This window comes from Phocoena sinus, chromosome 10 (assembly GCF_008692025.1).
Source record: "Phocoena sinus isolate mPhoSin1 chromosome 10, mPhoSin1.pri, whole genome shotgun sequence".
Classification (NCBI taxonomy): domain Eukaryota; kingdom Metazoa; phylum Chordata; class Mammalia; order Artiodactyla; family Phocoenidae; genus Phocoena; species Phocoena sinus.
The window spans coordinates 62,470,048-62,497,079 of NC_045772.1; the positions used below are offsets into that span (position 1 = coordinate 62,470,048).

Here is a 27,032-nt window from a genome sequence, read left to right on the forward strand (position 1 = left end):
CTATCCAGCAAGGATTTCATTCAGATTTGACGGAGAAATTTAAATCTTTACAGACAAGCAAAAGCTAAGAGAATTCAACACCACCAAACCAGCTTTACAACAAATGCTAAAGGAACTTCTCTAGGCAGGAAACACAACAGAAGGAAAAGACCTACAATAACAAACCCAAAACAATTAAGAAAATGGTAATAGGAACATACTTATTGATAATTACCTTAAATGTAAATGGATTAAATGCTCCAACCAAAAGACACAGACTGGCTGAATGGATACAAAAACAAGACCCGTATATATGCTGTCTACAAGAGACCCACTTCAGACCTAGAGACACATACAAACTGAAAGTGAGGGGATGGAACAAGATATTCAATGCAAATGGAAATCAAAAGAAAACTGGGGGGCTTCCCTGGTGGCGCAGTGGTTGAGAGTCCGCCTGCCGATGCAGGGGACATGGGTTCGTGCCCCGGTCCAGGAGGATCCCACATGCCCCAGAGCGGCTGGGCCCGTGAACCATGGCCGCTGAGCCTGCGCGTCCGGAGCCTGTGGTCCGCAACGGGAGGGGCCACACAGTGAGAGGCCCACGTAACGCAAAAAAAAAAAAAAAAAAAAAAAAAAAAAAAGAAAACTGGGGCAGCAATTCTCATATCAGACAAAATAAACTTTAAAACAAAGACTATTACAAGAGACAAAGAAGGACACTACATAATGATCAAGGGAGGATCAATCCAAGAAGAAGATATAACAATTGTAAATATTTATGCACCCAACATAGGAGCACCTCAGTACATAAGGCAAATACTAACAGCCATAAAAGGGGAAATTGACAGTAACACAATCATAACAGGGGACTTTAACACCCCACTTTCACCAATGGACAGATCATCCAAAATGAAAATAAATAAGGAAACACAAGCTTTAAATGATACATTAAACAAGATGGACTTAATTGATATTTAAAGGACATTCCATCCAAAAACAACAGAATACACTTTCTTCTCAAGTGCTCATGGAACATTCTCCAGGATAGATCATATCTTGGGTCACAAATCAAGCCTTGGTAAATTTAAGAAAATTGAAATCGTGTCAAGTATCTTTTCCGACCACAACGCTATGAGACTAGATATTGATTACAGGAAAAAAATCTGTAAAAAATACAAACACATGGAGGCTAAACAATACACTACTTAATAACGAAGACATCACTGAAGAAATCAAAGAGGAAATCAAAAAATACCTAGAAACAAATGACAATGAAAACACGACAACCCAAAACCTATGGGATGCAGCAAAAGCAGTTCTAAGAGGGAAGTTTATAGCAATACAATCCGACCTTAAGAAACAAGAAACATCTCAAATAAAAAACCTAACCTTACACCTAAAGCAATTAGAGAAAGAAGAACAAAAAAACCCCAAAGTTAGCAGAAGGAAAGAAATCATAAAGATCAGATCAGAAATAAATGAAAAAGAAATGAAGGAAATGATAGCAAAGATCAATAAAACTAAAAGCTGGTTCTTTGAGACAATAAACAAAACGGATAAACCATTAGCCAGATTCATCAAGAAAAAAAGGGAGAAGACTCAAATCAATAGAATTAGAAATGAGAAAGGGGAAGTAACAACTAACACTGCAGAAATACAAAGGATCATGAGAGATTACTGCAAGCAACTACATGCCAATAAAATGGACAACCTGGAAGAAATGGACAAATTCTCAGAAAAGCACAACCTTCCAACACAGAACCAGGAAGAAATAGAAAATATAAACAGACCAATCACAAGCACTGAAATTGAAACTGTGATTGAAAATCTTCCAACAAACAAAAGCCCAGGACCAGATGGCTTCACAGGAGAATTCTGTCAAACATTTAGAAGAAAGCTAGTACCTATCCTTCTCAAACTCTTCCAAAATACAGCAGAGGGAGGAACACTCCCAAACTCATTTTACAAGGCCACCATCACCCTGATACCAAAACCAGACAAAGATGTCACAAAAAAAGACAACTACAGGGCAATATCACTGATGAACATAGATGCAAAAATCCTCAACAAAATACTATCAAACAGAATCCAACAGCACATTAAAAGGATCATACACCATGATCAAGTGGGGTTTATCCCAGAAATGCAAGGATTCTTCAATATATGCAAATCAATCGATGTGATACACCATATTAACAAATTGAAGGAGAAAAACCATATGATCATCTCAATAGATGCAGAGAAAGCTTTCGACAAAATTCAACACCCATTTACGATAAAAATCCTCCAGAAAGTAGGCATAGAGGGAACTTACCTCAACATAATAAAGGCCATATATGACAGGCCCACAGCCAACATCATCCTCAATGGTGAAAAACTGAAACCATTTCCACTAAGATCAGGAACAAGACAAGGTTGCCCACTCTCACCACCATTATTCAACATAGTTTTGGAATTTTTTGCCACAGCAATCAGAGAAGAAAAAGAAATAAAAGGAATCCAAATCGGAAAAGAAGAAGTAAAGCTGTCACTGTTTGCAGATGACATGATACTATACATAGAGAATCCTAAAGATGCTACCAGAAAACTATTAGAGCTAATCAATGAAATTGGTAAAGTAGCAGGATACAAAATTCACACACAGAAATCTCTTGCATTCCTATACACTAATGATGAAAAATCTGAAAGTGAAATTAAGAAAACACTCCCAGGGGCTTCCCTGGTGGCGCAGTGGTTGGGAGTCCGCCTGCCGATGCAGGGGACACGGGTTCATGCCCTGGTCCGGGAGGATCCCACGTGCCGCGGAGTGGCTGGGCCCGTGAGCCATGGCCGCTGGGCCTGCGCGCCCGGAGCCTGTGCTCCGCAATGGGAGAGGCCACAGCAGTGAGAGGCCCGTGTACCGCAAAAAAAAAAAAAAAAAAGAAAACACTCCCATTTACCATTGCAGCAAAAAGAATAAAATACCTAGGAATAAACCTAAGGAGACAAATGACCTGTATGCAGAAAATTATAAGACACTGATGAAAGAAATTAAAGATGATACAAATAGATGGAGAGCTATACCATGTTCTTGGATTGGAAGAATCAACATTGTGAAAATGACTATAGTACCCAAAGCAATCTACAGATTCAACGCAATCCCTATCAAACTACCACTGGCATTTTTCACAGAACTAGAACAAAAAATTTCACAGTTTCTATGGAAACACAAAAGACCCCGAATAGCCAAAGCAATCTTGAAAAAGAAAAACAGAGCTGGGGGAATCAGGCTCCCAGACTTCAGACTATACTACAAAGCTACAGTAATCAAGACAGTATGGTACTGGCACAAAAACAGAAATATAGATCAATGGAACAGGATAGAAAGCCCAGAGGTAAACGCACGCACATATGGTCACCTTATCTTTGATAAAGGAGGCAAGAATATACAGTGGAGAAAAGACAGCCCCTTCAATAACTGGTGCTGGGAAAACTGGACAGGTACGTGTAAAAGTATGAAATTAGAACACTCCCTAACACCCTGCACAAAAACAAACTCAAAATGGATTAAAGAGGGCTTCCCTGGTGGCGCAGTGGTTGAGAGTCCACCTGCCGATGCAGGGGACATGGGTTCGTGCCCTGGTCCGGGAAGATCCCACATGCCGCAGAGCAGCTGGGCCCATGAGCCATGGCCGCTGAGGCTGTGCATCCGGAGCCTGTGCTCCGCAACGGGAGAGGCCACAGCAGTGAGAGGCCCGTGTACCACACACAAAAAAATGGATTAAAGACCTAAATGTAAGGCCAGACACTATCAAACTCTTAGAGGAAAACATAGGCAGAACACTCTATGACATAAATCACAGCAAGATCCTTTTTGACCCACCTCCTAGAGAAATGGAAATAAAAATAAACAAATGGGACCTAATGAAACTTAAAAGCTTTTGCACAGCCAAGGAAACCATAAACAAGACGAAAAGACAACCCTCAGAATGGGAGAAAATTTTTGCAAATGAAGCGACAGACAAAGGATTAATCTCCAAAATTTACAAGCAGCTCATGCAGCTCAATTTCAAAAAAACAAACAACCCAATCCAAAAATGGGCAAAAGACCTAAATAGACATTTCTCCAAAGAAGACATACAGACTGCCAACAAACACATGAAAGGATGCTCAACATCACTAATCATTAGAGAAATGCAAGTCAAAACTACAGTGAGGTATCACCTCACACTGGTCAGAATGGCCACCATCAAAAATCTACAAACAATAAATGCTGGAGAGGGTATGGAGAGAAGGGAACCCTCATACACTGTTGGTGGGAATGTAAATTGATACAGCCACTATGGAGAACAGTATGGAGGTTCCTTAAAACCTAAAAATAGAACTACCATACGACCCAGCAATCCCACTACTGGGCATATATACCCTGAGAAAACCATAATTCAAAAAGAGTCATGTACTACAATGTTCATTGCAGCTCTATTTACAACATCCAGGACTTGGAAGCAACCTAAGTGTCCATCAACAGATGACTGGATAAAGAAGATGTGGCACATATATACAATGGAATATTACTCAGCCATAAAAAGAAACGAAATTGAGTTATTTGTAGTGAGGTGGATGGACCTAGAGTCTGTCATACAGAGTGAAGCAAGTCAGAAGAAAAACAAATACCATATGCTAACACATATATATGGAATCTTAAAAAAAAAAAAATGGTCATGAAGAACCTAGGGGCAAGACGGGTATAAAGACGCAGACCTACTAGAGAATCGACTTGAGGACACTGGGAGGGGGGAGGGTAAGCTGGGACAAAGTGAGAGAGTGGTAGTGTATATATGGACATATATACACTACCAAATGTAAAACAGCTAGCTAATGGGAAGCAGTCACGTAGCACAGGGAGAGCAGCTCAGTGCTTTGTGACCAGCTAGAAGGGTGGGATAGGGAGTGAGACGCAAGAGCAAGGAGATATGGGGATATATGTATATGTATAACTGATTCACTTTGTTATAAAGCAGAAACTAACACACCACTGTAAAGCAATTATACTCCAATAAAAATGTTTAAAAAAAAAAACCCCAATGCAGCCTAAATAAATAAATTTATTATTTTTTTTATTAAGTCTATTTAAAAAATCAGTTCCACACATATTAACATAAAATCACTTGAAGAGTTGGGGAGTTCTAGCTTCATATCAACTCTGTATGAATCGACAGTGGAATGCAGTGGAAATATAAGAAAAATACCATCTTGAGCTTTATTAACAAAGAACTACAGTATCCAGATTCAAAGTCTACTCAGTCCAGAGCTGGTCACTTTTGTCTGTCTTCTCCCACTAGAATATAGCCTCATGAGGGTAGATCCTTTGTCTGTCATGTTCACCGTTATGTTTCCAGAGCCTAAACAGTGCCTGGCACATAGTAGGTGCTCAACAAATATTTGTTAAATGAATGATTAAAAGAGGTCAAAGAATGAACCTTACTCCAGTGCCAATGGGCAATCCACTAGCTTCAAAGATTATACTCCCTGATGGTGATTATTCTGTAATAAAATCATTTTTAAATTCTAATGCATGTTTTATGAGTCCTGATTTTTAAAGGGTGAATGAAAGGATAGCTAGAATCTAGAAAAGTGTATCTGTGGCTGGCTGGCAGGCACTTCCATGCAGTGTGCCTTCTGCTCAGGCAGTTTCAGATTGACATTGTTCACTTCACAACCAGACCTTCCACATCAGAATGGTACAGCCAGAAGGAGGGAACTTGATGTTCAAAGCTAAAGGATGAGGAGAATTCTATTTAGTCATAATTTGGAGAAGACTATTCCCGAGAAGAAATGTTTATAGGACCAGACTCTCCTAGAGGGTTGAAAACACAGCCAAATACTATGTCCCTTTTCCAACTGATCCAAACCATACTGAATAACCGAAGAAAATACAATCTCTTGAGTTGAAATCTAGGTAAATAAGTAGATTTCTAGATCTTTAGCGTACAGAGTAAGAGACCTGTGGATCTGTAAGGAATTACTAATATTCTCTACCTAATAATGCCTAAGAGTAGCCTATATATACTTAGAGAGATCTTGATGTGGTCCAAGGCCTCACAAGTCCTTGCAAAAGAAGTTCTTCCCAACAACTAACTTGAATTCTCCCTGCTACATTTGCAGCCTACCTTTGTCTTAATGCCTGGACCCAAAAGACATGTTCTGGAAAGCATTTCTCAAGTCCCCTCTGAGGTTCACTCTTAATCCATCATCACTTTTGACTGTTCTCCTCTGGCAGGCCCCCAGGTCTCCACGTCATGTCTGAGCTCTGTTTCCCAGAGGACCAAGACACTTCCTTAACAGAAGCTACAAGTACTGCCTGGCACACTACCTCAGCCATTATACTCAGGTCCTTCACTTTATTTTTTTAAAAAAGAAGAAGCAGAAAGCATACTTACTAATACAGGCTAAGGTGGTCCAGCTGACTGTGCATGTGGATGGGGTAGGTCTCTGCCAGGTGAATCAGCTTTTCTATTGCTTCATAGATGAAAATAATGCAAATCAGGGAGGCAAACGCTTCTTCAGTGAAGCGGGTAATGTAGCAAACAAGGGAACTGGCGTCAGTTGCCACAAGGACAATACACAGGAAGGCGGTCCACAGTCCGATACAAGCTCGCAGGGAGAGGTATGAAAGAGCATAGTCTCTGAAACAAAACCAAAGTTCATCAAAAATCAGGGGTGGATGGCATGACATTCTGACCCGTTGCATTGGAGGCAAAGGGTCAGAAACGTGGTTAGTTCATCTCTTATTATCACTTCCAGTACTGCAACCCAGTTTGTCCCTAATTCTGACTGCACTTCACTCCAGAAGGCTTCCCTGGGATGGTGTGACAAAGGTTTGCTTCATGGGTGGTATTTGCCACAGCAAGGACAGAGACAGTGGAGGAGGTGGAAACTGTCCGCCACACACTTCTGCCATCACTGCCCGACGTGATTAAGATCCTATTCTTGCAGTTAAGAAAAAAGAGCTGGCCCTTGTGGACATACTGTATAGCACAGGGAACTCTACCTAATGCACTGTGGTAACCTAAATGGGAGGGAAGTCCAAAAGGGAGCGGATATCTGTATGCGTATGGCTGATTCATTTTGTTGTGCAGTGAAGGCTAACACAACAGTGTAAAGCAACCCTACTCCAATAAAAATTAATAAAATTTTTAAAAATTGACTGGAAATGGAAATGGAGGAGTTTGGATTAGCTAGGGAAAGTGTTTTTAAAGATAAAAAGTCAAGACTTCAATAGTGGTTGAAGGACATTAATAAAGCTCTTTAAGGCCAAGAGATCTGCTACTTTAGGTATGGTCCTACCTGGGGGCAGGGCAACAGACCAAACAATGCTCTTTGCCTACTTATACTCACCTAGGACCCTGACATTCAATCCTAACAGCACACCAACACATCCAGATAGAGTTTTCAGAAAACCAAATGTCTTACTTGCAGAATTTGAACAAAATCTTTTCAAACACAAGCACGGGCCCAGTACTTCCAAGGATGGTGAGAGCCTGTCCGGCAAACAAGGAATAGGCAATCCCAGTCATGGAGGCTCCAAACAAGGATTCAATTGCACTCTGAGAGGGGAAGAAAAGATTATCCCTGAGTCCACAGCCCATCTGCAGTGAGCGATGCAGGCTTATGTCCAGCCCCAACTCAGCTCTCCGGTGTGCCTGGCAAGCCATTTGCTTGTATTTCGTCTTAGCAAGAGTGATGTGTACACAGCCTAATCCTCCTGTAAATGGATACCACTTTGACAATTCAGGTGCCCAGATCCATCCACATATGATTCCTTAACTAAGTCCTGTTCTGTATGACTCAATTCAGTATTTATAAATATACACAGAAAAGCACAATGATACCATTCCCACTACGGGCTGTCATACAGAGTCACCTTAAATCTTATGTGCATATGACATTGATATATCATTTTCCATCCTTGGAGCAATGGGCAATGCAACTGGGCAATCAGTTACTGAAATTGATATTCAAGCAGAAGAGGGTCTGTTCTAAAGGGAGAGCCGTGCTGCTGGCTGGCATGAGGTCAGAAGACCACAGTAATTCAGTAGGAAGAATCCAGTCTCCTCAGTCCTCGCCCAGGGAATTTCCCCCCCCCCCAGTGGACTTGGCTGCCATCATAAAATTTTTACTCTTGTTTGGGACCATTAGAAGTGGTTAAAAGTTCTTACTATGCGCCCCTCAGTGGCTTCTCCGAGCAGTCCCCCAAAGGTGATGACAGGTGACATGCAGGCACAGTACAGGAACAGAAAGGAGGCCAAACACTGTAAGCTGACTGCATCCCGGTAGTCGCTCCAGTACCAGGGGGCCTTCCGCTTGATGTCCAGCACCAAGCCCCCAAACAGCCTGCGGAAACATGGCAGACAGGCCTCTAACGCATTCCCTCTCCCAGGAAAGCGTGTCAACAGCACACATCTGAAAGCACTTCAGATGTGCTCTGAATTGAGAGGTAATATTTTGGCTTCAAAGTGACCCCAAGTTCAAGAGATCTCTCTGGGGCCAGCACAGATTCTATCTGCAACCAAGGGCATGGGTTCGAATGATTATCCCAAGCATAAAAGGAATTAATTGGGGTGTGCATATTACCCATTCAGTAAAAAGTTCCCAAAATTCAACATGAAATTAAGTATTAGCTTCAAACTTCAAGTTCTGAGATGTTAGGAAGAAAGGTTCAAAAGCATCAGGGTATTAAAATTGTTAGTTTTATTATACATTTTCTAGATAAAAAGCCCCTATCACATGCACTTTCTTACTCTGAACAACTACCCACCTTACTCTTGAGAAATTAGCATAATAATTCATTCATGCAGTTGACAAGTAGTAGCAGATACTTCATGCCAGGCACTGTGCCAGGTATTGGAGATGCAGCAGTAGCAAGGCAAACACAGCCCTTCTCTCTAGGACCAACAATCTAGTGCAGGGGACAGGCAGTGTTGTGAGGGAGCAAATGGCAGCAAAGAACAGGGACGGGCACTGCAGTGGGGACTGGAGAATGAACCAAGAGTTAGCCAGATGAGGCAGCGGGGCTGGCATGGATGACACCTAGGGATGAGAGCGCATGGCGGGCTCAAGGTGCTGAAAGAGTTATGGCTGGATAAGACAGTGTGAGGGGCAAATACCAAAAGACAAAGCTGGAGATGCTGGAAAAGCTGGGTCACAAAGGCCTTGTAAAAAAGGAATTAGAACTTGATCCCAGGGAAGCAGCATAAGTAAGCAGGCATTCTGGGAGGATCACTCTGATGGGGGTGTAATGAGTGGAACGTAGGGCAAGACAGGAGGCTGTGGATTGGAAAGAGGAGAAGTGTGTGTATTCAAGGGCTAATCAGGAGGCAGAATTAACAGGACTTGGTGGCAGGACCTCAGGACCCCTCTCCACTTCCCAAGCATGAGACAGATCAAGAGCAAGGTGTCCTACACCAAGGAGGAGGAGTATTCCCAGACTGGGGCACTTTTGCTAAGAGTGGAATCGCTACACCAGGGTAAAAGCTGTTAGGTGAGTAACAAGGAGAGCCATTCAGCGTTCTACAGGACAAATTACCTAGTTTCTTCTACACATGAATGACATAGGAAGAAAAAGGAGGAGAGCTGTTACAGAATGGGAACATGAAAACCAAATGCAAACCTCCATTGGATCCTATGTCAAACAAATGAACTCTAAAAAGATGTCGCTAAGACAACCACAAAAAGGTGAATGTGGACTGAGCATGAGACAATTTAAAGAATTACTGTTAATTTTGTTAGATTTCATAATGGCATGATAGCTGTTTTTCAAAATGTCCTTATCGGACAGGGATACCTGCTCAAGTAGTTACAGGGGAAATGACATGCTACTGGTGATGTGGTTTAAAATCTAGAAAACAAAAACAAAACAATTAAGTGGGGGAGAAATAGATGAAACAAGATTGGCAAAATGTTGATAACTATTGATGGTCACGTGTGGGGGGGTCATTACACTGTCCTCTCTTCTTGTTTATGTGTGAAATTTTCTATAATAAAAAACTAAGAAAACAAAAACAAAAAACCGAGCTACTCTCTCATGAAAGGAGGCTTGGCTAGCTCTTTCTTTCTCTTTGCCCTGTGTCACACAAGGCCTGGGACCTGTATGCCCGGGGAGAAGGCCCAGGCAGCTCTCTTTCTCCATTCAAAAGCTCCCTCTCTCATCTAGCAGGTGGACACAGGGCACATGCTGTTCTATTTGACCCACTTGCTCTTTTCCTCTGGTTTGAGGGGCACGGTTGGGATTCATCCTTCTTCACCTTACAGCAGTAACATCACAATCTGGGTCTGGGTTTAGGGGAGAAAGGCAAAGCCAGCCTTGTGACCTGCTTTGGTGTTAGCCTGTCTAGCAAACCTAGCTGAGGTAAGGAGCCATCCACAGGGTCTAACCTAGAGCATAAGAGTTCCGCCTCAGGGTTTGGGACCAAGGTTACAGTCTGTAATAAAATGTCACTTGGTCCTGCTTTCTCCTCTGAGTGGATAGCCCCTCAAGGACCTTACGGGCAACCGTGATTAGTCTGGGGCAAGATTCAGGTGTTTCTAGGTCCTCAGCCAACATAGCATCTTTAGTACCGTGTGAATATCACCTCCCAATCACCAATGACCTTCCTCTGAAGGGTATGATCCTGGGAGAATTACCTTCTACAGTAATGAGCCTCACCCTATGACGCTGCCATGATTGGTCCTCCTGGATGTGGGAGGCTCATTACTCAGGGAGGAGTGTCTGTGAGTAATGGGCAAAAGATTTATGTGAAACGGACTGATGAGAAGCCACAGAAAGGAAGGACATCTGTCTGCCTAGTGATTGAAAGGAGAGAGAAAAGATCTGAGGCTCCTACTGATGGTATAAACTAACAAAATGATTTCCGAATACTGTTTATGGCGTCAGCCTCGTCCCTCACTCACGCAGACCGTAACAGCACATCTAGCACAGATAGTAATCAGACATGGATGCTTCCCTCCACATTTGGGACTCCCTTTCCCTTTCAACACTACCCTTGGTGTTCAAGTCTGGGGGGGGGGGGGGGGGGGATGGGCAGGAGGCACACAGGGATATGAATTTAAGCTTGATGCAAGAAAGGACTTACCCGTGTAGAGGGTCCCTAGGCTCTGGTGCACTGACTTAGGAAGCCCTCTCAGGAGGGCTTTAGGGACAGGCCAGCCATCCATTTGTCTGCTGTGCTTTGGAAGAAACCTGTTTGAAGTGTGGGGGGCGATCATCGACATAGCAGCTCCTGATTCTTCTCTTTCATCAACCCTTCCCAAACGTGGCCTCCCCAGTGAGGTACACAAATCTACCTTGGAAAACCCCTTTGCAGAGTATCCTCTCTGCCATGAAGCTTCTGGCCTAGGAACACTCTAGTCAGACTTTCCTCTTCGTTCTATATGGGAATGCCTTGGCATCATGGCCTATGTCAACATCAGGGAGGCCCAAGACACTGTCTCAGCCCTGGCTTGGCAGGTCAGATCATACACAAATCAGACCGTTCTCAACTTTGCCTCCTTTCCCATCTTCTTAGAGCCTACACTACCGCATTTTAAATACCTCTCCATCCGACAAGGATGGCACCCCCAGGTTGTGCCCCACCTCAAAGAAACACAGCTAAAGGTATGAAGAATTATAAAGCCCAGGCTAATGCATTTTTACTCGGTGAAGTCCAGGAAGGTCCAGAAAATTCTAGGATGTCCACCTGCAGGGGAAGGTTCACGTTCACCGCTACGTAATTTGAGATTGGGAAAAGAGCCAGAGCTGGCAGGAACTATGATCCCCAATATGAGCATTAGGTCACCTGGACTAAAAGGCTACAAGGGGAGGAGGTCTTGTGTCTTGAGGACTGAGGAAAACTTCCGGAGCTCAGGAAGAGGCAGCATCTCCCACAGTAAGCCGAGTGAGGCTCTGAGTCCAGATGACCTTTCCTTTCAGCTTTGTCAATTCCAGCAGCTCCTCACTCAACATTATGGGAGAACTTCCTCAAACCCCATTTGAGTTTGTGAGTAAAGGTACCTGGGGCTGCTGATTAAGTGTATGTCGGTCCTGGATCTACAGGATTTTCTTTTGGGATGATAGGCACCATTTCCAAGATTCTATAACTGTTGAGATCCAATGTAATGAGCTCCCAAACCCCCGTGTGGAATTGATTATAAGTGACTGCCCGCCTAGTTTATTCTCCTCTTTCTGACACCAAAAGATGAGATCTCACCTCTGCATGGATTATGTGTTTGGAGGAAAGCTGTTGGCTTTACAGTCAAAAGGATAAATCATAACTCTGAAATTCTATCAAATCCAAACCCAAGACCCTTCCCTTAAAAAACACCACCTTGGGCTTCCCTAGTGGCGCAGTGGTTGAGAGTCCGCCTGCCGATGCAGGGGACACGGGTTCGGGCTCTGGTCTGGGAGGATCCCACATGCCACGGAGCAGCTGGGCCCGTGAGCCATGGCCGCTGAGCCTGCGCGTCCGGAGCCTGTGCTCTGCAACAGGAGAGGCCACAACAGTGAGAGGTCCGCGTACCACACACAAAAAAAAAAACACCACCTTGGGATTTCCCTGGTGGTGCAGTGGTTAAGAATCCGCCTGCCAATGCAGGGGACACAGGTTCGAGCCCTGATCCGGGAAGATCCCACATGCCGCGGAGCAACTAAGCCCGTGCACCGCAGCTACTGAGCCTGTGCTCTAGAGCCCGCGAGCCACAACTACTGAAGCCCTCACACCTAGAGCCCCTGCTCCACAACAAGAGAAGCCACCACAATGAGAAGCCTGCGCACTGCAACGAAGAGTAGCCCCCGCTCACCACAAGTAGAGAAAGCCCACGTGCAGCAATGAAGACCCAACGCGACCAAAAATAAATTTATTTTAAAAAAACACCACTTCATCTAAGACAGTCTCAATCCTGGAAACTATTCTAAAGACAGATGCTTCCTTCGAACTGCTTCTCAATACCAGGCCTCCCCACCCAATTCGGACCTCTTCCAACTGTAAAGAAAATGTGAAACTTACTCTTGGAGCTTGCTCCCTCTTTTCAGTGACCCCTTCCATCTAAAGGCTCCTCCTTTCCTCCGGTGGTCCCTCCCCAGAGCCCAGTTATCCTTCCCCGCCCTCTAATACATTCCTTCGACCAGATGCATACTCCCCATCGGGACACTGCTGGTTAAGTGCCATTCTCTCCTGCTTCTCAGTCTCCTCTCCTTTCTCTCCCTGAATTTCCAAGAATGCAAAACTAAATCGCTCTCCACAATTAAAAAAAAAAAAAAACAACCTTGAGTTTCCATCAGGCAGGGTACTGAGGATAGGGAAATAAGGAAAGCAACTTCAAGTAAGGAGGAAAAAATAAGGTGAAAACACTAGAACAGAGGACAGTAAAAGCTCCTTTCCATCATCTGAGTCCTGTCCTGAGAATCTCCGCCCAACAGATCCTTCTTAGACATAAGCACAACTTACAGAGCCAGAGCCATAGACTGAACCTTCTCCCACGATCTGGGGGACACGTCTGGATGCCACTCCAACCCAAAACACCATCCTCTTCTACTGCCTCCCTACCTGGAATATAAAGCCTCCCAGCCTGGGGACCTGCTGTCCTCACCTACCATAGAGAACCTCCTCCCCGGACATCTGTCCTAAAATCTGGGCCCAAAAGAGTAGGTTGCCTATTCTGAGACACACACCTAAAATAGTACCTATTTCCCTACCTCAAGGGGTTTCTTAACTTAACCATTCAATATTTATCCATACCATGTCCATTCATGCTACAGAACAGACATCATTCTAAAAGCATCCATTCACTCATTCATTCATTCACCAGATATTAATTGAGTGCCTACTCTGGGCAGGGCACTGTGCTGGGTGCTAGGAATATAATGGGGTCCCTGCCCTTATGGAGCAAACATTCTGGCAGGAAAGACATCAAATCAATAAATAGTCATAAAGTATGATCAGGACTATAACAGGTGGCTGGGGGGAGGGTGGCAGGTGGGCAAGGGACAGAGCTCAAAGCTGGGACACCACCTAGCAGGAACACCTAACCTCCTCTAAAGAGGGTCCTGCAAGGCTCTCCAAAGGAAGTGACACCTAAGCTGCGTCAAAGGATAAGAAGCAGTCAGCCAGGAAATGAGGAAAGGGACAAGTGTTCAAATCAGAGGGAACATGTTCTGTCTCCCCTCCTGGGGCAAGGCCAGGAGGGGAGACAGAACACGTTAGGTGGTTTGAGAAATTTGAATTAATGAATATAACATTTGATATATTTGTAATACTTATAGTCAGTGGTTCCATTTGAAAAGTCATTCCCAGCCAATGAAGATACTACAGAGAAGAAGGCTGGAAGTAAAGAGGATGCCTCATTCCTTTATACAACTTCTGTCCGGTAAGCAGTATCAGCTGTGAAACATTCCAGAACTTACCGCCCAGTGCGTTGAAGTTCTGGCCCGCTGTGGCCCCCATGTGGTTCCGGTTCTATGTGGCAAACATTTCCATTTGGAACTCCAGGCATTTTCCTTTTCTCCTTTTAACAGAAGACCGCAAAATTAACAAACTCAGCCCTGTATTCTGTCTTTCCCGCTGGGGGCGGGGGGTGGGGGTGGGGTGGGGGTTGGTGATGAGAAAATCCAAAAGCAGCCCCAAAATAGCCAATTGTTTGTTATAGCTTTCAAATGCATTTACTGATTTGGAGGAGTTTACTGACTTTCCTGGAAAAAAAAAAAAAGATTTCTCCTCCTCTCTGCCAATACCTAACTCTGTCTCACCCAGAGACAGAAAAGTGGAGGCTTTGGCATCAGATGTGACCTAAATTCAAGTTTCAAATCTGTGTGTAATCTCTACCTTAAAAACCTTGAAGATAGTTTTTTTGTTCCTCATTTGTAAAACAAAGAACAACAATACCTATATGGAGATGTTACCGGGAGGTTGAATTAGCATATGTAAAGCACTTGGCCTGGGGACTAGTGTACAGTAGAAGTTCCCTTCCATCTTTAACCTCTCAAAAAAAGTGTGAGGGACTCTATTTGCTCTCTCTATACAACTACCTCTTTTCATTTAATGGCTTCATTCATGATATGCTCCCAAGAAATGCCCTCTCCTCTCCTCTCTGCCATTCTACATCAATCCTTCAAAAGTTGGCTTAAAATTCATCCCAGGGTAATCCTGACTGACCCCATCACACCTGAGCCAATCTATGTTACTGCATATTCATATTTTATTACTGTTCTGACATGCTAGGTGGCCAGAAACAGAACCACATCTCAACTTATTTAGCATATACCCTCACGGTCTTTGCTTTGTCCATGGTGTGCACTCAGTAAGCGATACTAAGCCACCACTGGCTCATGTGCATACATTACCTGGGAAGGGACGTTTTTGGGCGGCTCAATTCTAATGGAGGGGTCCCACTCCCCTGGAGGCAGCACCGTCACCTGGTCTAGGAACTCGTCAATCCCCGCCAGGAGATCGTCCCGCTCTTTTGCCTTATATGCCACATCATGAAAAATCTACAGAGAAGGAGAATGTCCTCAGGAAAACTAAAAGTCACTTTACTTAAAACAATTACCAATGGAGATGGTGAAAGATGAATAAAACCTCTTGATTTTTGTCTCTGTCATGGGGATCTGAAATGTAGGTGACTTTAGCACTTAGAGAAGTGCAAGGATAAAACAATAAAAAAAGAATCTAAAGATGAGTCAAAAAGAATTAAATATATGTCTATTAGTATAGAAGGAGATAAGATGACTCAAAAGTTTTATAATTCTGTTATCTCCTCAAAGAATGGAACAAAAGCCAAGATGCATGAGGAATTTTCCTGATCATAATGGGTAGAAAAAACTGGATGGAATTCCTAATAAAGGTTCCTCATATGCCTCCAAACCAAAGACAGCTGATAAAACACAGCCCATGCCCCTCTGCCTGCTAAGACATATGCCTTTTCAAGGCCTTACTTTGCAACTTACCTGAGTAGCACAGTCCTCAGCAGGGATGCAGTGGGGTTTCAGGACCACGGCAGCCGAAGCTCTAGTCACCCTGGTACATTCACATGACAGTGCCCGAGAGCATCCCCCGACCTTTATACTAACTGGTCTCATTTACGTGAAATGGGGGTGAGGTTCCTTTATGTAAATAGCTTGGATGTATTTAATTAACCATCTTCTAGATCTAGAAAGTTAAGTCAGCCTTAATATCTTTCTCTCTAGGTATCCTACTTGGCAAAAATAATTTTCCCAGAGAAAGATTTCTCTGCATCCTTGATTATCCAAAAAGCGAGAGATGACAGAGGAAGAAAAATCCCCCAGGGGGCTTGGTCCTCAGAGACGTGACCTGTACTGCTTTCCAGCAAACATCACGATTATAATTATTTTATCCCCAATGACTAGCACAATGCCTGGCACAGAGTAAATGCTCAATAAACATTTACAAGACGAATGCATGAAAAGCAGAAGTGGTGCACGTACCTCGTCTGTCATGATGGTGGCCATGGATCTGCCAATCTCATGGTACTGCTGACCTTTCCCTACTGGACCCAGTAGGATAAACAAAAATCTGGCAACACACGAAAAGGATTAAATTATGTAAGTAAATATAAAGAAGTGGCATCTTTCCTCTCTAAACAGCAGAACATTTCTCTTTCCTATCAAACAGAAATCATCACAGTACCTTCAATAGAAGGAGACAGACTAATGACGGAGCAATCTGAGTAGCCTTGACCTAATAGCTCCACTGTAGGCATTGCAGCTAAGCCACCTGTACAACTCATTCAATGATGTGGTTATAATTCTCAGGGTTTCCATAGACACAATTCCTTACTATAGGAAGGACACTTTTTCAAAACATGGCATTGTAGTGAAAATTCAGGGTTATCTGAATCTCATTCATTGCTCTAATAAGAAAATGACGGGGAGAGGAGAGGGATAAAGCAGTTGAAATGATCAAGCCCTGTAGAGGAGTCTAAATTGTGTCCCGGACATCTGAATACTGTGTAATTGATGGGGCCCTGAATCACCTGAATCACCACCTTCAGAGCGCATGAATAGCCTTTTGAACAAATGTGGACATACTTGCAAACCAAACAAATCCTGCCGGAACTGTGGAAAGAGACATCAATACCTTTGGTCAGAGACGTTTCCCTGGGATACAGCTTGGCAGAACAGGGAGAGCAAGACAGGCTTCCCATCCCAGCAAGCAAGTGGCCCTTGAACACTCTTTGGTTCTCCATTTCCAAGTTCACAGGAACTGAACCATCAGAGCCTTAAAAGTCTTGCAATTCTTCCGCACAGAGGTTGATCAAATATACCCCAGTTTTCTGAGATCACTGCTGAATTTTAAACAGCATTCCCCAAATTAATTAATCCTCCATTTTGGCATTAGCTGGTTTCTTCCACCAGAGCACACACAAACCCGCACACCAGACGGAACGCACTGAGCTTTGCGGTCCAGGTCTTTACCTTGTTGGGATGGGCACTTCTGTCAGGCCCGAGAGAAGGACTGCCGGAGACAGCCTCACAAAGGCGACAACGGGGCGGCCCAGAGAGTCCACCTCTCCAACCAGGACATTCGAGGCCTCTGCCCCAGTGGGAATTTTCTTCATGAAATGAAGGTCGACCTGAAAATCCAAGAACCCCGTGACAGTGTGGGAGCCATCACCTCACGCATCCATCACCCTCCTCATAACTGACATTCATAAATCATTTTTGATTTAACACGCTTTCTCATACTACTTCACTTGATCCTTACAATAGCTCTGTAAGGTCTAATTAGCCTCACTTTTTATTTTAAAAAATGAATGGAGCCACTGAGACCCAGAGAAGTGAAGTTGACTTGCCCAGGACGACAGAGCTTCTAAGAGAGAGAATTTAAATCCAGGGGCTCTGATTTGAATTCCATTACACCATGCCTCCCCAAAGAAGAATGTTTTTGAAGCTCCAGGTCGAATTGTTTCCATTTTAAAATACTGGAATGCTTTGTCGGAGGTTTCAGGGAGCCTTATGAGCTGAGAAGTGACATGACACTGTCTGCATTTTGGAAGGACAGTGTCGGGGAGAGACCAGAGCAAGGAGAGGCTGGCGGCAGGGAGATCACGGTTTGAGCCGGAAGCTGCAGGGGGCCCTGCTCCTGCGGGAGGCCTCAGACACCAAGCCACAGTCCCCAAGAAGAGTTTCAACCACAAACAGTTTTAGGAGACAGTAGCAAAGATACTGCTTCTGCAGAACCCTTGGAGGCTAAGAAGGAGCTACTGGAGAGCAGGTATCAGAAAGTAGTTCTGAAACACCAGGAGGTGTGTGGCAGGGAGGATTATTAGTGGCTAGCGGGTTTCAGCATGTTGAATCTGGGGAACAAGCTAATGAGTCAGAGAGGTCTGGGCTGGAGAAAGGAGAAGACATGAGCAGATAGATGGGCCGCCTTTTCTGCAGAAGGGGCTCTGGTCCTGGAGAAAGGGTGTTGAAATGCCAAAGCTTATCCAGCTTCCAGCAATGAGACTCTGGGTTCCACTAGAGATCTGCTTAGGCCTGTAAGCCAACTTCCACGTCTCTGCTCACCTTGCTTAAGTCCACGGGACTGTGTTCACAATTCATTCCATTTTTTACTTCAAGACTTGTAGTTGGAACGGACTGAGGAGACACAGTCTGACCTATTTGGAGAAAATCAAACAGAATTCTCCGAGTCCTGCCCTTTCCCCCTTTGACATGCCCCGTCCATCATCAGCTGGCTATGACTATCTCCTGCAAAGTCCACACAGAGAAGTGGTCCAGATGACTATGCAGCAAGGACCCACACACACCTATCTCCTTACCTACCAGTTAGCAGTAAAGGGGAGGGAACAGAGGTCTTACTACTCCTGCACCCTCTTCCTGAACCATCTGTGATCCTCTTTTCTTCCTCTATTAAAGGCAGTAATCCTTAACCAGGAGTGCATACCACAAAGTCCTATGGAGAACTTTTCAAAAACTTAGACTCCCAGGCACATCCCCTGCACACTGTGGTTCAGTAAATGTGGGGACAAGGAGACCAGCATAGATTCGGCCTCAGAAAAGGAAACTAGTCAGCAGCTGAAATTCACTGAATGTTTACAACCCACCAGCCACCTGGCTCCAGGGCTTTACATGGATTGATTTATTGAAGCCTCACTATAGACTGAGGGAGCAGATCTCACTATTATCCTTATTCTACAGAGGAGAAAGTAAGACTTAAAGAGGTTTCGGAGGTTGCCCAAGGTCACACACTTTGCAAACGGTGAAGCCAGACTCTCCAGCCTGGAAATCTGACTCAAGAGTTGACACTACTGCATTTTGCCTCCCTAATCTAAGACATTGGTTTACTTCTAAAAAGCTCCAGTGGAACTTCTCTGGCCCCGAATCATCCCTAATGTGGCTACCTCCCCAAAGCCACATCAGTTCTGAGGCCATTCTGGGGCACAAACTTCTCCCCTGGGGTCCACTGAGATCTATATGAGGCATGCATCCCTAGTGCCACAAGAGATGACCGTCACCAGCCCCAGCCACCCATCGTGCCTATCCACCAAAAAGGACTGTGTCTAAGTGAGCATGAAAGCATATTAGAGAAATACAGCCCCTACCCTCTAGTAACTTAGCATCTCCAACTAGTTCCTAAATGTCTTATTAATCAAAAGAGAAAACAGTTACTCCTAACAATCTTACCATGTTTATCCATTGAATGTGGATCAGATTGTTTCTTGCCAACCTCAGCAAAGGAGCGAACAATGGGGATTAGGTTATTTCTCTTCTTTTCATTCTGATGATGATGCTTTTTGAGAAGGGCTTCCCGTACTTTAACCCTCATGCTGTCATTCAGGTCACTGAACAGTTCCTGCTGGTCCAGGATCAGGTCTGGAAAGCAGGTGCTAACATGAACACTCAAACTGATGGTCAGTGAACCCAAAGAGACCAAGGTCAAGTGGGGTGAGGGGCAAGGGACAAGGAGTAGGGGAGGCAGTTCTACCAGGGTCAGTGATGTACAGTCTCCGCTTCAGTGCCTGAAAGAGCTATTTGATGATAGCAGCTGTGACACATTATACGTTATTCACGTAACAAATCATTATTATTAGAAATGGAAACTATTGAGCATTTAACATGTGCCAGGAACGACACTCTGAGCTTTTTACAGAATTATCTAATCGAATCCTTATAAAAAACCCTGAGAACTAGGTGGCATTATAACAATTTTTACAGATCAGGAAACTGAGGCCCGAACAAATTACAAAATTCCCCAAGGTTTCACGTCTAGTAAGTTGCAGAGCTGGGAGTCAAACCCAAGACTGTCTGACTCAAAAGTCCACATTATTACCATTTTGTTCTGTCATCTGCCAAAGTTCCTCTACGTTCCCTTTCTCAGAGATTTTAACATTGCCGTGATTGTCAAGAGAAACTATAACTGTAGAACTCCAAATGACTACGTAAAAGTGGAACTTCCAAGAATCATTAAGTTGTTCTTGATTAAGTACCCCACATGATTACCACCAAGCATCAACCTTTACCTGCCAAGCCTGGCAGAACTGAGGGGGAAAAAAATCCCAATACCTGCTACTGAGAGGCAGTCAGCACAGCAGTTAACAGCATGGGTTCTAGCGCTAAAGGTCCACAGTTATCCCACTTCTACCACTTTCTGTGTGATAACCTCTCTGTACCTCAGTTTCCTCATCTGTAATATGGAGCTAATATTATCACCTACCTTAGAAGATTGTTATAAAAAATTAATGAGATGTATAAAGTGCTCACTCACAGTAAACACTTGAGACTGTTTACTTATCCTTATCACTACCACGAATACCTCAGGTACCTGATGTGAAGAACCACAGCAGTTCTACTTCAACCCTACATACCCATTCCCCCACCTCCCCAAAACTCCAACCTATCTTCAACTCCAACTCCATCCATGACTATCCAAGTGCTGGAAGCAATAAATAAAGAAAATCTGTTTCAAATATTAAGTGGAAGATCCAGGTTTCTCTATCTTTAACCTTTATATTGATTGGTTCCTTGCCCCATATTATAAACATGCTTCAGGATCCTTCATCTTGGGGGGAAAAAAAAAAAAAAAGAAGGAGAATGTCCACCCCAGGTCTCCCATTATCTACTGCCTCCTCTCTCCCTCTCTTTCTCTTTCTCTCTCTCTCTCCCCCCTATCTCTTAAAGTTCTCAAAAGAAAAATTCCTCACCCCCTGCAATGTGGCTGCCTCAGTGAGATTGCTTTTACTATAATCGTCAACAACCTTCCAGTTGCTAAATCTGGCAGATGTCTCTGGTCCTTACCTAACCTGACCTCTCTACAGCATCTGGCACTGATGAATTGAAACTCTCTCCTCTCTTGGCTTTCGTAGTGGGTAGAACGGCGCCTCCCCCACAAAAGATACGTCTATGTACTAACCCCCCAGAATCTGTGAGCATGATCTTATTTGTGGAAAGGGTCTTCCCAGACGTAACTAAGGATCTCAAGATGAGATCATCTTGGATGATACTGACAGATATCCTTATGAGAGAGACAACAGATAAGAAGTCCAGGTGAAGACAGAGGCAGATTGGAGTTATGCACTCATGAGCTAAGGGACACCTAGAGCCACTAGAAACTGGAAGAAGCATGGAATAACTTTCCCTTAGGGCCTTCGGAGGTGACACCAGATCCCATCAGTACTGACCCCTCCCTGGGTCCCCATGTGATCCCAGAGAGGCAGAATTACTTGGATACTTGCAATGGAGAAAAGTTTGGAGAAATCTTTATGTAACCTGTCCAGCCAAACAAAGCCAAGCTGAGGAAAATCCTCACATGCACCCAGGTGTTTATCAAACTCCATTCCTAAAACATAGCAACTTACACTCACCTGTACCAGGCAACTCCATCAGACATCTCCCCTTCACGTCTTGCTGAAGAAGTGGGGGTACTCTGGCTCAACTTCATACGTGTCTTCCCTAGCTGCCATATTTTAAAATCTTTCTTTCACTCTAACCCCCTTTTCTCGGCACAACTCCCAGTTGCCCCTTTCTCTAATTATTACCAAACCAGAGCTCTTTTCTTGCACCCATGGCTATGTTCCCCACTAGAAGGGGAGCTCCTTGAGGACAGAAATTGTATCTTATCTTCATTCCCCTGTGCCTAGCACATTATCAAGCATTAATAGATAGAAAATAAACGTTTGCCAAATGAACAGGCAAATGGAAGACTTCACACCATGTCATTTGTATCCCATAATAAGCCTGTGGAATAGGTAGGGTAGTTTCTTAGCTTGAAACCCATCCCATAGCTGAGGGCGCTGAGGTCGGGAAGGTAAGTGACTTGCCCAAGGACACACAGCCACTTTCTTCTTTCCTCTACATCACTCTTCCTAATTGACACAAACATCCCTCTGTTTTCTCTCACCTAAACTTACCTGAGATTTCTTCTATGCTGTTTGCATGCATATCGAGAAGGACCGTTCCGTTAATAAGGCAGCTCCTTAGCTCAAAGAGACTGTGCAGTGAAAGGGTTGCGACGTAAGGCTTGCTCCAGCGCTCTCCCCCATCCTCAACATCTTCTTCAAACTTCAACCACCTGGAAGCATTACAAACAACCAGATGTTAAAGACAGAAAATGAGGAATTTTCAGGAGAGAGTTTTTAATGTAAGCCACAAAGAAAGATACCCAAATAATCATATTGAACACTGTAATCTAATCTATACGTCCAGGGTACACTGGTAAGTGAACAAAGTAGGTTATAAAACAGTGCAAAACTGACTCCATTTTTCTTTAAAGAAAAATTTTAAAATACAAACACACACATGTATAAGACATCAAATGTTATATTCCTCATTATCCCTGGCTTGGTAGGATTTCACATAATGTTCATCTTCTTTTTGCTTATCTTTATTTTCTAATTTTCTCTAGTGAGCACACATTGCCTATGCAATTAAAAAAATAACAGATATAATCTATATCATCTGGATACACTGACAAATCACATTAATAAAATGATAATATTTATCTTTTTAAAAAGCCTATCTGGGACTTCCCTGGTGCCGCAGTGGTTAAGAACCCGCCTGCCAATGCAGGGGACACGGGTTCGAGCCCTGGTCCGGGAAGATCCCACATGCCGCGGAGCAACTAAGCCCGTGCGCCACAACTGCTGAGCCTGAGCTCTAGAGCCCGCGAGCCGCAGCTACTGAAGACCGCGCGCCTAGAGCCCGTGCTCCGCAACAAGAGACACCACCGCAGTGAGAAGTCCTCACACCGCAACGAAGAGCAGCCCTCGCTCGCCACAACTAGAGAAGACCAGCGCGCAGCAGTGAAGACCAAACACAGCCATAAATAATTAATTTAAAAAAATAAAAAGCCTATCTGTGTAACCTTCAGACGCTGGCAAAGACAGAATGACAAGGCTAATGACCTCCTTGCTTGCTACCAGGCTGACTGGCCTGTTTAATCCTCTCTACCCAGGAAACACACCCACGGATACAGCAGGTATCCAGGAAGCGCTGTTCCAATGAGAGGTGGAGCCACGCCTCACTGGTTACCCACCTTACCTTCTTCCCCGAGGCTCAGGCACGCCGGCTTTGTATCACCCAGAAGTCTCACTTGTCAGTCACTGCAGGAGCTCTAGACATGGCCCTGGTCAAGCTGAGGGCTCTTCTGGGGGTTGGGCCTTAGACAAGCATAGTCACTCTGCAACTAATCCAAGGAGGTCTACTGTCGGGCTGGCTATAATCCCAAAGGTGTCTGTGAAGTTGGACTGTCCAATAGGATGTCTCAAAACTTCTGGAATTTCCAGTGAATTAAAACCCAAATGATGCTGTGGTTCATGCGCAGGAAAAGGCTGGACCTACGCTATGTCTGCTGGGCTAGGTCTAAACCAAGGCGGCGCCCTCAGGCATCTTATAAGCCAGACCTTTAATACCAAGAGCCCAGGAGCTAGTAAGAGAGGACCCCCTTAACGTTCTGTGTTTCCGTCACCAATCCCGGGCTCAAGGTCAACTTACATAGGTATTACCACAGACGTGACCAAGAGGCCAGCATCAAGGCTTCCCACAGAGGACCCTAGAACATCAGTCCCCGTGTCAGTCGTCATGTCTCCGGTGAAGAAATAAAAGGCAGACAGGCCTGTCACTCACGCAAAGGCACACATTTGTCTGCCCAAGCGAGTCTGGACCCGGGCGATCTTAAGGCCTCACCTGGCTGTCTCCTTCCACTCGGCGTCTTCTCCCTCTTTCAGGCAGATCTCATCCAGTTCCGTGAACAGCTCGTGAGGCACATGCTCTTCATCCTCCTCAGTGCCAAGAATGAACTGAACACGCTGAGATGGCGTGTCTGGAAAATCAGCCACGGAGAAAGGTCTGCTCCCAGCCTCAGCTTAGAACAGAAATAGCGTCCTGCCACACTCAGCGCACCTGGGGGGCCTCACGACTTCAGGAGCATACAGAAGATAATCCTGAACTCAGGTCAAAAAGATTTCTTTATTCCCAGAAAAAAAGCTATTCTTTGGAAGCAGTTTCATAGGAGGAAAAAATTATTAAGTAAGACCATTTGAAGAAAACCCATGAGAAACTAGAAACCTGATGAATTTGATCAAAAAGAATGGCTAATTCTCTGGCAAATGATTTCACCTTCTATGATATTGATTTGGGGGGCCTGAACTGTGAAGTTTTCAGGAAGATACTTTTGATTCTCAGAGGCATTTCTTCTTCCTGGAAGCAAGCTGGGGAAAGTCTATGGAAGAGAGTCAAGCCCACCCCCTGCTCCACGTCGTCCATCCCACACCCCTTCGGCCTCACCAGGCCTCCCCGCATGGACACCCACCCGCCCTCCCTCCTGAGGCGTTACCATGGGCCAGGGCCTCGGGGCCTTCCTCCCCCTGGCTGGCTCCCTTGCCCCGCCCTCGTCTCCGATGCTTCTGGCCATGGGTTCGGTGGTGCCGATGGCTCTGCCGGCCCAGCGGCATCCGGACCCCCACGTACAGAGTCCTATGACCTGAAAAAAAGCAGAAGGTCTGTGGAGAGAACTCCTTTAGGAAAAGGAGGCTAGTATACATGAGAGGGGAGAAGAAAAAGAGTACAGTCCTTTGGCCCGGTCACAACGCTGTAATGACAAAACTTCAAAGACCTCCAGGACTGAAGCTGTAGAGATGGGGGAGTTGAAGGTCTCAGTCCTGTACGTGGCTGCAAACCTCACAGGAATGTTGTTAAGATCAAAGGAAATAATGGGCGTGAACATGATTTGCAAACTGTAGAGTCCGAAACAAACGCTAGTTGTTGCTACTACAATGATTTGAGCAATTCACAAAACGTGATGCAGTCACGCCATGACACCTACAGCAGGTCTCGGCAGGGAGGCCACTTCCATTTGAGAAAGTGGTTAAGCGCTCAGGTCAACCTGCCTGGGTCCAAATTCACTAGCCATGTGACCCTCAACAAGTTATCTAATCTCTCTGTGACTGTCTTTTTTTTTTTTTTTTTTTTTTTTGCTGTACGCGGGCCTCTCACTGTTGTGGCCTCTCCCGTCACGGAGCACAGGCTCCGGACGCGCAGGCTCAGCGGCCATGGCTCACGGGCCCAGCCGCTCCGCGGCACGTGGGATCTTCCCGGACCGGGGCACGAACCCGCGTCCCCTGCATCGGCAGGCGGACTCTCAACCACTGCGCCACCAGGGAAGCCCTCTGTGACTGTCTTTAAAAAGGAATACTGAAGCTTATTCTTTAAACTCAGAAGATTTTTGTGAGAAGCAAATAAGAAATGTATGTAAAATGCTGAACGCGATGCCTGGAATCAATTTTAGCAGCCAGTAAATCCCAGGATCAGTTTCCATTATATTTTTTCTGCACCATCTAGAATAGCAGTGAGAGACTAGTTACAAATCATAAGGGCCATAAGGCTGGGAGCGTGAGGGAGAGATATTAAATATTTTACAAAAAGAGGGGAACACAAGAAAGTAAGTGATCCCATAGTGTTCCTCTCTAGTTCCTCCTTCCTACTCTCTCATTCCATCCATAAACATTATTTTGTTTTGTGCCTGACTTCCAGGCCTCTCTCACCTCCACCTGGTTTCCCCGGTCTCCCTGGTGAGCCTGGAGCCCAGAAACAGTAGCTGCAGGGATGCTACACCTGGATGCACAGAGCAGCGATCTTCCCCCATTTCTGCCCAGTTACTGCTGCTCGACACTCTGGATCTCAGGCTGCCCCCGCACATCTTCCACCACAGGAGCTGTTACAGTCTTTAGTCACTGTCTTCAAATGGACAACCGCACCCACACTTCCTCTGAGCAGGTGACCTTGCTTCATATCGTACGGAAAAGACAGGCCCTGTCCTGGGAACTCCCTCCATTCTCAGTCAGGCTCACTTTCCTCCTCCAGCTTTTCCTCTTTTCCAGGCTAATGAGCACCGCCTCCCACCCCACTGGGTCCCACTTCATCAGTTATCCTCAGTCTCTCCTTTCCATCCATCCCTTCCATGGGTTTCTCAAGTCCCTCTTACCTAAAAAGGAAATATTCCTACCATATGATATGACCCAGCAATTCCACTCCTGGGTATAGATCTGAAAAACACAAAAATACTAATTCGAAAAGATACATGTACCCCAATGTTCACAGCAGCATTATTTGCAATAGCCAAAATATGGAAGCAAACTGAGTGTCCATTAACCGATGAATGGATGAAGAAGATGTGGTACATATATACCATGGGATACTACTCAGCCATAAAAAGAATGAAATAATGCCATTTGCAGCAACATGGAAGGACTTGGAGGGCATTATGCTAAGTGAAATAAATCAGACAGAGAAAGACAAATACTCTATAATATCGCTTATATGTGGAATCTAAAAAAATGCAACGAACTAGTGAATAAAACAAAAAAGAAGCAGGCTCACAGATACAGAGAACAAACCAGTGGTTACCAGTGGTGGGGGCGGGGAGGGATAGGTAATATAGGAGTAGGGAGAAAAAAGGGTTATTATGGGATTATATGAAATCATGTGTGTGAAACTTTTGCACGCTATAACGATTTAAAGAATCTTTCATTCAATAAATAAATATTTTAAAATAAAAATAAAAAAGAAATGTTCCCAGTGCAGTGCTATT

General features: G+C 44.6%; 1 protein-coding gene across 3 annotated transcripts in view; it reads right to left on the reverse strand.

Moving 5' to 3' along the window:
- SLC4A8 (solute carrier family 4 member 8) overlaps positions 1 to 27,032 on the reverse strand; it is an 82,055-nt gene that overhangs the window by 31,092 nt on the left and 23,931 nt on the right. For all 3 annotated transcript variants that reach the window (XM_032644890.1, XM_032644888.1, XM_032644889.1), the window contains 12 exons: positions 24,780 to 24,926; positions 24,131 to 24,266; positions 22,357 to 22,517; positions 19,634 to 19,822; positions 18,515 to 18,606; positions 17,423 to 17,580; positions 16,433 to 16,520; positions 15,332 to 15,478; positions 14,396 to 14,496; positions 8,178 to 8,352; positions 7,432 to 7,565; positions 6,399 to 6,644 (listed from right to left, as the gene is read on the reverse strand). In XM_032644890.1, coding sequence (XP_032500781.1) covers positions 6,399 to 6,644; positions 7,432 to 7,565; positions 8,178 to 8,352; positions 14,396 to 14,496; positions 15,332 to 15,478; positions 16,433 to 16,520; positions 17,423 to 17,580; positions 18,515 to 18,606; positions 19,634 to 19,822; positions 22,357 to 22,517; positions 24,131 to 24,266; positions 24,780 to 24,926 — 1,774 coding nt within the window. The remainder of the gene's footprint in view (positions 1 to 6,398; positions 6,645 to 7,431; positions 7,566 to 8,177; positions 8,353 to 14,395; positions 14,497 to 15,331; positions 15,479 to 16,432; positions 16,521 to 17,422; positions 17,581 to 18,514; positions 18,607 to 19,633; positions 19,823 to 22,356; positions 22,518 to 24,130; positions 24,267 to 24,779; positions 24,927 to 27,032) is intronic.